The sequence below is a fragment of the Mixophyes fleayi genome, chromosome 1, assembly GCF_038048845.1.
Source record: "Mixophyes fleayi isolate aMixFle1 chromosome 1, aMixFle1.hap1, whole genome shotgun sequence".
Lineage (NCBI taxonomy): Eukaryota > Metazoa > Chordata > Amphibia > Anura > Limnodynastidae > Mixophyes > Mixophyes fleayi.
The window spans coordinates 218,383,236-218,394,648 of record NC_134402.1 but is presented as its reverse complement, the minus strand read 5'-3'; the positions used below and the strand labels follow the sequence as shown (position 1 = coordinate 218,394,648).

The window sequence follows — 11,413 nt, the reverse complement described above, 5'->3', positions numbered from 1 at the left end:
GCGTAGCTATACCCCCAAATATACCTAGAATACATTCTAGGAGACAGTATATATGGGATAAGGTATTTGAAAGTTTACAAAGGATGCGTCCACGAATGTGACTGTGTCAAGTGTGTACAACTGAATCCAAGGGTCCATATCGGAAAAATTGCCTTTATCCTACATCTAACAATTGATTAGCAGATGCCTCTGCTAGAGTGCATATTTAACAAGTACCTTATGGATCTAATGCACCATCTTTAGGCAGTCAGGTACATGCAGTTCTGTCTGCATCTGGCTCCCACCAAGAAATCAAACTCCATGTAATCAGGTTTATAATGGAGAAATGTGAATAGCTTTTAGTCCATTTAAACTGCTGACCAACAGGTGATGCGGCAGTGGGGCCAAGCATAGACAGAGAAATGCATACCTCCTTTAAAAGGAGACTGGATCCATAATATACTAATTAGAACTCTAGGGTTAGCTCACCTACATAGGATTGGAGTTATAGATACAAACCAACCCTAATAGTTAATTGGGCACATTTAAAGTTCCCTGATCTCAAATAAGGTAAAAAAGACAAGGAAATGTTTTGCTTAAATTGCTAGTTTGAAGATCTGTGGAATTTCTTCACCCAGCATTTGCTTGAAAACCACACATACAAAGTTTCTTCATACATTTAAATGCATTGTTTTATTATTGGTTTCCAGCAATAATTCAGGAAATAAAAATAGCAAATCCTCTTTTGCATTGTCTTTTTGATATTAGTCCAACCAATGATAAAACAGGAGGGTGGACGGGAATAAAAAAAATAAAACTGGTTTTGTGGAGTAGCTTCCACTACTTTGTTTGGTAAGTAGGAGACTGTCAAGAATTGAACATAAAGGTAGGCCAACTGCTCCTTTCTGTAAGTACTTTCACTGGTGCTGTCGGAGCTATGGGTAACTGCAAATCATTTACCAGAAGAAAAAAAAGGGAAGGAAAAAACAGTTATGTGCCCAGGTGCAAAGATACTGCTACCTGGACATGGGCATTAATGCAAACTCTGGACCTGCTGTTGGTCATATTGTGCAATCTGTTTTTTTATGTGAGCCAGTTTATTGTGGAGATATTCACAGCGGTTCTTCTCTTCACTGTATTTTGGATTGGACTGTAAAACAAGAGGAAAAATAAATAAATTAGATTGCAGAGATCAATACATTTACAAGTAAATCTAGTGAATCAGACCAGCAAAAAACAGTTGCATTAAAAAACAATCAACAAGAGTTTCCTTGGTGGCAGAGAGAAAGGCATTTGATAATGATATGGACATAAAGAGACCTTCCACACTTCACTAAAACACTCTATTGCTGAATATACCTGCAGATACAGAGCTTACTTTGGTTTTTTAAGTCAATGGCCAAATTCTACACACTGGCTTTTTGGTGGCCAAATTGGGAGAGATCTGCCTGTTCCTCTCCTGTGACCAAGCAGCTGGATCACATCCAGTGTCAAGGACAAGTTAATGCCGTGGGAAGTACGCACAGGCCAATACGTAATCATTCAACCATATTTATCAATATACCCGATCATATAAATACATTCATTATCTGGCATCAGTTGTTTTTGGGCCATTCAGTCTGCAATATAGAACCAACTGGCCAGAACCCACAGATACATTACAGTGTATTGTGTTGAACATAATCAACATTAATTATATAGCACCATCAATTAGAGGATGTGACATTCACATTAGTCCCTTTCCCCCCATTAGAGCTTACAGTCTAAATTCCCATACATTAAGGTTACTTTAGTCAGCAGCCAATTAACCTACCAGCATGTGTTTGGATTGTGGGAAGAAACCTGAGCATCCAGAGGAAACCCAAGCAAACCCAAAAAGAACATACAAACACCACATGATTAAGGCCCTTTATCAGGAATTGTACTCAAGACACCAGTGCTGTGAGGGAGAAAACACCAACCACTGAGCAACCGCAAAGCAAGTGGATAATCTAACACCACACTGGCTTTCAATTACAATTTCACATGTCCAGAACAAAACACTCTGCTTAAAAATATATCTATACAAGTATTCAACAAATCACAGCTTATACTTCTACATACTAATTACTTTTATCTTGCAGTAGGAATTTAAAAATATATTTACATAAGCTAACAATTATTACTTCAAAAGCAAATACTTGGGTGGTTTTGTTTTCATTTACTTACCAATCATAACTTCTTGTTTATAAGAAATTTATTGGAGGACAGAAGGAAGAGGTCTTGAAATACCATAATAGCCAACAGACTTCTTATTCCAACCAAATTCTTACTCTATTTTGAGGATATTGTATGTAGGTATGACAAATCCATTTTAAGGTACTGTCACAACAGCAAACAAGATGTGAGAACACAAGGTGCTCTTAGGGGCAATATTCAATTGTTTGAATATCCCGCGGCGTTAAAACTATTACCATTATTGCTGTAACAGTAAGCTGGATTTCAACTCGCGGCTCAGGGAGCTGCGAGCTGAAATCCAGCGAGAAAACTACCGCTATAACGGTATTTATGAGCACTATTACCATAATAACGGTAATAGTGCGCGCTGCGAGATTTTTGACATTTCGTCAACATGAATATGCCCCTTATAGCTGAACTGCTCAACACACTGTAGTGATAAACATGAAATCCATATTTCCCATAGAAAGCAGTGTATTGCAATACTAGGTTTGAATGTTTGACAAACACTTGTGTAACTACTATCAAGCAGCTGGAGTTCTAGTTAGAGCTATCACTAGAAACTTGTGGGCTTAAATGCAAAATTTTCATGGGGCATCCTGAGTTTCTAAAAAGCAGCACACTCCCCATTGTTACCTTTAAGAGCAGGCGCCGCTCTACACTTCCTACTCAGAGACATGGGGAACATCAGAGTTCTCTTGCCCTCTGAACAATTCAATTTGGCAGCCCTAGAATGTTAGCTTGCATACACTTTATTCTTAGCCTTGCTGTGTCTGGCACACAGCAGGGTTAGTGGTGTATGCTAACCAGACACACTGATTTTCCTGCAGGTGCAGTGTTCAGATGAGAGAAAGAAGCAGTGTCCATAGAAGCACAGGTGGCATACACACTACTGGGGTAGTGGTGCCGGGCTCCACGTAGCGCCTAACCTCTAACTTCACTAAAGGTCAGATGACACAATGTGGACTTCAACCTAGAGGTTATAGGTATGTGAAACAAATTAAATGTATGATATTTTAATTAGAATACTTACTTTCTTAATTTTTCGATACTCTTGTAAGATCTGATCATGGATAGTCTAAAATAAAACAAAAAACCCCCCAAAACAAAACAGAATAAGAACATGTATTATTAAAGCATTCCGGATGCAGATATTGTGCTGACCTCTAGTGGTCAAACTTTAGTACTAAACTAAGAATTTATGGTTACTGATGAAAACAAAACTTGAAATTTTAAAGCTGCATTACCATTATTCAATTTATTTTGTTATGGAGACCCCTCCCATAGCTGGACCACCGGGTGCTAGTACAAGCAACTGGCAAATTCATTTTTGTTAATTTAAATGGTGGCAAGGAGGTATTTGAATGGGAGGACCTCTGCCTACTCTACTCCCCCCCCCTGTTTTCGGCAGGAGAACATCATCAGCTATTTATATAGCTCTAATTCACATACAGGTGATGCCTTGACATTGGCAAGAAAGTTTATCCAAATATAGATATATTGTGCACAAAAAATTCTATTTATGTACAGTATACGCTGACCGTGATTTATATATATATTATTTTAGAGCATTTGACTAGATTTTCTTTTGTTCTCCCATACACAGTGGTCTTAAGATCATTTGAAAAGTGCAGCCAGGACAATTATTAACTTGTACACATTTCATTAATTTAAAGAAGCACACCTTGGTTTCAGAAATTTCTACTCTGCACACAATACGAAACATAAAATTTAACACTTTAAAGAAAAAAAATCTGGACATTAACGGGCCAATTTTTATTTTATCTTTTTTTTTTAAAAAAAGAGTTCAAAGTTGAAAAAGAAAACCATATCTTCACCACTCATAGTAAGGAACCCCTTCCCATGATCATTGTGAAAATCCATTTGGCACTGATAACCCTTGTCCTTTGTATAGTCATTGATACATAAGGTTACACACATTTTTAAAAATGGGCTTTAAATATATTTATGCATAATTAGTCATCTCTATGACCCCCCCCCCCCCCAATCCACAATAAAGGGAAGGTAGGCCCATAAGTATGAGGTGGCATCTGCACACTCAAATTCTCCCACTCATTACAGTGAGGTGTCTAAATAGTTATACTGCTTCTTGAATATGAGGTACAGTTTTGCTTTCACAATGGTAATACAATGTTCACATCATGTGCACTCATGAATTAATTGTATATCCCAGGATTTTATTTGCCTTTGCAGCCACTTCCTGGCATTGTGTGGTATTACTCAGTTTTCTGTCAACTTGTATTCTCAAGTGCTTTTTCACCTCAGTTTGTCCCAAATATACTTCATTTAATGCGTAAGTAGCATAGTTATCATGGTTTAAGTGCGTAACCCTACATTAAATTCCATCTGCCATTTAATGGCACAGTTTGCAATTTTGTATAATTCTTTCTGTAGCAAGTTACATGCTGCTATGTGCCAATACATGACCTAGGTGTCTATTTGCTGATGACACTAGGCTATCTACAAGATTAGTAAAAAGGCAAAAAAGAACCAGGCCCAATACCTATTCAACTAATAACTAATCCAAGCTGCTTAGGGTCCACGTATAGCATCACTGTCTTCTATATCCTTCAACCTGTTCCCTTCCCATATAAATACTCCCCCATCCTTGCTGGCTCCTGAGATTTGTCTACACCTGTTCCAAAGTTCTTCCCAAGAGCAGCAAACATGGCAAATTAGCTGACTGAAGCAAGATATGGACTCTTCTGTACCTTGTAATCTTCAGTACCCGGGGAAAGTTGTTTCAGCTGAGAGTCCAGCTGTGTAAATCTGCTTGTTATTCTCTCTATCCTTGAATATAAATCTCTGTATTCATTGTACTCTGCATTGAAGTCATTCTTGAAACTCTGGCGTTGCTCCTGAGATGAGATTACTGCGTATTTCCTAAAATATCACATGATAAAGTGTGATTCAGCAGCAGTATTAAATAGTAAAAATTTAGGAGGGGAAAAAAAATTATACTTACAGGATGTAATCTGGCATTTCTGATGTAGACGTTGGAATACTGGAATTACTGCACGCTCTGTTTAAATCTAGAAAAGGGAATAAAATATTGGGATGCTTTAAGAAAAAAAAAAAAGGCAGGGGTGAGAGCGATACATGTAAACTACAGAGGGCTGCAGGGGACAAATTACACAGGTGAGGATGGTGTTGGAGAATTAAATTACATGGGAGGTTGGTTGGCAATGCACAGGGGAGAGGAAGACTGGTGGAGTAAAATTGAATTACAGGTGATGGGTACAGGTGCTGGGAAATAAATTACAAGGAGTGTGGAGCAATGCTGAAATTATGTACTGCTTGGATTACATATAACTCATGCCTGTGGTGAACACATCATGCAGTAGTATAAACAGTAAACAAAAAGACTACTAAACATGTGTCCAGATTATAGTATATGGTTAAAGTAGGGTAGATGACACTCTGCAAATAGTATCCGAATTTAAGAAACAATGAAATCTACAAACTTTAAATCTTTAGAATTCACTTCTATTCCAAAAAGTTATAATTTCATTGTAAATGCATAGATTTGGCTATTGGTTTATGGTGTGCCTCTTGTGAAAGTCTTGCATTAGTACAAAACTCATACTCTCTGGAAAATACAGGTTCCTGTAAGGTGCCTTAAAAGAAAAAAGCAGTCATTTTTGTCAGGGGGCTGAAATATTTTTAGGATTAATGATCCTTTAATCAACTTAAAATTCCAATTTAACGTTACTCTACAGATCATAGATAGGATACAGAAAACTACTCAATTGACACTTCTTGGATTTGCTTGTCCTTTTTTTTTTTTTAAGGCGGCTCATTTTATGTTACGATAAATATAAAGATCCCATAGCAGAACTTGTAGTTAAAAGACTCAAATGCTACTGAAATGGGTAAAAGTGCTTAAAAATGTTAAACTGTACTATGTTCAACTGATTGTTCAGATATTGTTATGCATGTGCAGATAGATCATAGTTAACTTGAGCTTCTGTGAATGGTGCAAGTTTCCCTTCATTTCCTATTCTGCTGTGAAAGGCAAAGAAGCCCTATACAAAAGCATGTTAGACAAATTAAGTTAAAGGGTCCGAAAATACTTATCTACACACACTGTGTGGGTACTTATGTCTGTTTCAGTTTAGTTACAATTAAGTGCCCAGTATTTAGCTCATAAAGCCTCTTTCACTCAATGGTTTAACTGCTATGAGTCTGCTGTAAGTCTGCTTAGGATTGGGTTTAGCTAAATGGACTAAACACTGCCGTTTGTTTTACACGTCAGGGCATAGAAAGCCAAACACTGTGCTGAAAAGAGGTATCTCGCTATATGTATTGGGCATGCAAGGATTCAAAGTAAATTCTATACAAGTGGTTAAGCCAGATGCATTGTCTACCGATAACTGTATAAAAGACAAATTCTTCGTAAATTTAAAATATAGCCTCCTGCCCTTGAAAAGACAGCTGCACATCAAGCAAAAGCAGAACACCATAAAAAGAACAGAATACCAGGAAAATATATGCAATAGATTAAGATAAGCTAGCCTCATTACCTATAACAAGCCATTGGAGGGGATTCCATGCACAGACACCAGATTAGTTAAGAGTTCGGCTACAGTACTTCTGCTTTGGTCCCTAAATTCAGACACATAGAACAGACCATACAAACAGCATCTAGTCTGATCTGACAGAGATACCCACAGTTCTTGTTAAGAAAATCTCAGCGTTCAAGTAACCAAAAATATGTTTTCTTCCACCTTAGTAGCCAGCATACATAAATAGTACATTTAAAAAAAAAAAAAAAAAAAAAGCATTACCCTTACACATACTGACAGTCTACACTTCTTTAGGCGTCTTATGACAAATGGCATTCCAAATTAAAAACGACACATTCCTGTCCCTCAAACCACGCAACAAACATCATATAACACTGGATTTCAGATATTAGGCCAACAGGAAGTTATAATCATATCTGTTGATGCCAACATCTTGCTGGAGATTGAAGACCATAAACAATGTCCTTAGTAACTACAAAACATGCCAAGTAGACCAGGCTGACCACATCAACATCCATGCCAGATTTACAGGCTTGCATCAGTATGAAAGGTTAGATGTCGCCCATTATGGTGGAAAAACCAACATACCCATAAACCTATGAGAAAAGAGCAAAGATATAAAAAGGACTAGAAAAATGTCAATAAGCAAGCTATGTAAGACTAGAGGAAAGCAGATATATCCAGCTCTATGGGAATCTTTTTGGTACACATCTCCCAGAGGAAACAGTATCTCAATATTTACTATCTGCAGCCTGAAGGACACATCTAGAAAAAAAACGGCACACTTCTCAAATAAGAGTCAATACAGATGTATGAACTTAGTGCATATAGCATTGCAGAACACACACACACACACACACACAAAAGTGTCCCCCCATGACCATGCCCTAGTGACAACATGATCAGTTTTGGTACCCCACTTACTGGAATAGCAACACAGAATATTAAAGTGACCAAATTGCATCCCAAAGGCAAAACCAAAAACACTATGACCTCATAGGTCAAGAAATCAAACAAGTTGTGGATTATGATGGTTGTAGAGTTATTATGGGATTATCATCAACTATTCTGTTGAGAATCACTTACACACATTTCACACAGACATGGTCAAAGCGCTAGCCTCAATTTATGGGCACATCACTAGCTGCTGTTAGCAGTATAAAGATTTGCAAAACCCATGCAGAAATACAGAAGACAAGCCACTGTGCCCATATAGTTTGAAACATCTGAACATTGGCCATGCCAGCATGAAATGGCCAGGATTACTGCAACCGTGGAAAAGCCAGTGGTAGCAGAGTGTAAAGACTACATAATCAAAGGAGACTGCTCTCTCTCTGGTACCGTCCTCCCTCAAATTAAGACCTTAAACCAGCAGTTCCCAAAGTGTGTGCCGTCAGGGGTGACGCGGCCAGGGGACAAGAAAAAAAAAAAAACTTGGCAAACCGGCGGCGCCCGGGACCCAGTGGCTTTCTGGGTCCCGGTCACCACTCCCGACATATTTAATAAGAAACGGCAGGAGAGAGGAGGAGGTCCCGGGCGCCGCCGCATTGGTAAGGAGATAGAAGAGAAGAAGAAGAAACCGAAGGGGCAGACAGTGTGTGTGGATGAGGGGGGCACAGTGTGATGATTTTTGTACATGTTTTATTTTGTTTGATCTTATTCCTCTTATTAGCTGTAAATTTTTCTTTGACAGAAATAGAATTGAAAAAAAAAAAATGTAAAAAATTCTTTTCCCTTGGATTTATGTATATTATTTTTACAAACCACCAAGTATTTCTGTCCTGACCTACATACTTATTACGTTATTTTGACTCAAACACTTCAAAATAATTACAGAGCAGTCCCGTTTTTTTGAGAGGTGCCTTGAAAAAAAATTATGGAAACTAAGGGTGCTGGGAACTGAAAAAGTTTGGGAACCACTGCCTTAAACCTATCTGGATAAAGGGAATTGTCGCTTGACACCTGATTAAACTAATGGTGAACTAGGGTGTGCAGAGAAATGAAGGTCAATTTGCAGGTACCAGCTGTCACAATACAGCATGGATATTTAGCAGAGTTATTGCAAAACATATTCACAACTGGCATGGTCAGGCTTATTATAACTTTGGCAAAGGGTCCTTGTGACCACCCATTAAAAGCATTACCCAACGCACCTGAAACACACTCAGTTAACCTAAGGAATGTGATGTATGCACAGTAGTGGAAATGTAATTACATTCATATCCAGTCTATTACCATTTATTTATAGAGCACCAATCATATGACGCAGCACTGTACAGATAATATCTAATCATTCACATCAACCCCTACTCAGATGGAGCTTACACACCAGCCAATCAACCTACTAGCCACTATGGGAGGAAACCTATGCAAACAGAAAGAAAATGCAGACACCACACAGACTGGGCCCTGGTTAGAACCGAATGCATGACACCAGCCCTGGGTGCCCAAAAATGTTCAATACACTGCTGCAATCTTTTGTCTACCTGGCCTGCCGTGCTCCTAAGCAGTAGCTTCTCTAGCAGCTAGTAGAAGTAGTAGTAGCTGCTGACACTTTACCTCTCATGGTCTCAAGTACTATAAATCCATTCATATTATGAGAAATTTTCTTCTCTGGGAACATATGGAAGAGTTACCAACACAGTCAAATAGATTATAATTCACCTGTGTAAGACTAAGGAAATCCCAATATCACCTGTCAAGAGCACTTAAGGATCCACATTGAGAAAGCTTGCTCTCTCTCTAAAGCATTTGTTTACTGTAAAGCAGAACAGCTGTTATCTATATAAAGGCTCCAGACCAAATTAGATTAAAAAAACCTTTAATACCCCCAATATTACTAAGATTAGGCTTTGAAAAGTTTTGATTGTGATCAATGAATTGATATATTGTATATGCACCATACATAGCTCCTGTTTAATAAAGTCTTGAATCTGCACTACTAATAAAAAAAATAATTCTCTAATAAAGGTGCCCCCCTTCACCTAGCTAGAATCCTGGCAGCTGCTGTAGTCGTATTTCCTGCCACTCTGACAGATCTTTAACAAGTTTTATTCCCCAACATCAAGAATCGAGACACGTTGTACTCACCCAGGACATCTTGAAGAGTGCTGCTGATTAAGCCAGAGCTTTTTCCCAAGCTGCAGTTTTTGCCTTCTGTGTCCTTCTCCTTGGTACGCTCTCGCTCTTTGTGCTTTCTGGATTTCTTTTTGGGCTTCCCATGTGTGGTATTAGAGTTCAGTTTGGCAGCAGTGGGAAAGTCTGTCTGAGGTGGGTGGCTAAGCCTCTCTGAGGCTTCCTGGTTATCACAGTCTTTATGTTGTGTATCAGTACTGGAGTCTGAAAGAGGATCATGTGGTGGTGGTAGGTGGGAACTTGAGCTGACTGGATCCAAAGCAGGAGGCAGCGTTGGGGGTGCTGGTGAATCCTTTCCATTGGAAGAATTTAGCTTCCCATTGAAAGCAGGCTGTGATCGATGTGTGAAGTGGGAGATACGGGGTTTTTTGTTGGCTAAAGGGTCGATGAAATCTGGATTTTGTGGGGGTCGTTTCTGAGGTTGGGAAAAAAAATTACTGTTTAATGACTCATTTAACATATTAAGCATGCTTTACTTCATTTTATACCATGTTAAGTACTATGATCTTTTCCAACACCAATTTCAAGCAGATTAATAAAACAATGCACATGCAAGTACCACAGACCCCAGCTGTGCAAATGAAACTAGAGATCATGCAAGCTATAGTATGTAAGAGTTTACACATTAAAATGGGAAGTTAATGCAATTAAGTACTCAATGTGAAAAGCAAAAAATTATATACACAAATCTAACAGCACCTTATGGGGTCAACTCTACGTGCAAATAGGCTGCCAAATAGAAGAGGAATTTTTAGGACACAGCAACGCTAACATATTTAAAAGGACTTCTGGTGTAGTGCACCCTGGGTAATGGGAAACACCCCTCATGAAAGGGAGATTATACAATCCACACAAAGGTTAAACCTCTTTTCCAAAGACCAGGTGGAAAAATATTTATGGTCATTGGCTGGTAATTCCACAGCTTGAGCAATGGCACAAGACATACAAACATGACTAGGCCAAGTCTGCTAACAGACGCAATCTAACTACTGAACTCTTTACTTCTATAGATATAGAACACGCAGGCACAGACTGTAGGACTGTTAAATAAAGCGGGGGACATCAGCTGACTGAAAACACAAAAGTCCAATCTGGTAGTAGCTGCAGAGACAGATTGAGAACTTGGAAGATGTAAAGAGTGAACCTTAAATTAGTGTGTATTTTATAGAAATACAGTGACCCTATCTATCCATGGTGATAAATAGAGCACACAAAAGTTATCCAGCCAAGAGTCATAAGCCTCAAATGGCTAATTTAAAAAAAAAAGAAGGAAGAAGCAGCTTGGGCTACGCACAACAACCCTGGAAATGAGTGGAACTAAGTTGTCTGCGACCTTAGGTACTGGATTTCCTGCATCTCTCTTCAAAAACCAAGTGGGGGAGAACAGCATCAGTTTTGGGATATTCAGAAAAGAACTTTTACTGTTTACCTATATTTTTTGCATGTTATGGATCTCTAACTAGTACATAGATTGTAATATACTGTTTTTCTCAGTGAAACAAAACACTACAACACCATCAGTTCCAACTGCAACA

General features: G+C 38.5%; 1 protein-coding gene across 2 annotated transcripts in view; it reads right to left on the bottom strand.

Moving 5' to 3' along the window:
* Positions 1–645: 645 nt before the first annotated feature.
* Positions 646–11,413, bottom strand: part of ELL (elongation factor for RNA polymerase II) — a 72,220-nt gene continuing 61,452 nt past the window's right edge. The window contains exons 8-12 of one of the 2 annotated variants that reach the window (XM_075205280.1): positions 9,834–10,298; positions 5,183–5,249; positions 4,929–5,100; positions 3,230–3,274; positions 646–1,129 (exon numbers count right to left, since the gene is read on the bottom strand). In XM_075205280.1, the coding sequence (XP_075061381.1) occupies positions 1,013–1,129; positions 3,230–3,274; positions 4,929–5,100; positions 5,183–5,249; positions 9,834–10,298 (866 nt within the window). In that variant the 3' untranslated portion in view covers positions 646–1,012. The remainder of the gene's footprint in view (positions 1,130–3,229; positions 3,275–4,928; positions 5,101–5,182; positions 5,250–9,833; positions 10,299–11,413) is intronic. The other variant, XM_075205282.1, reaches the window with a different exon arrangement.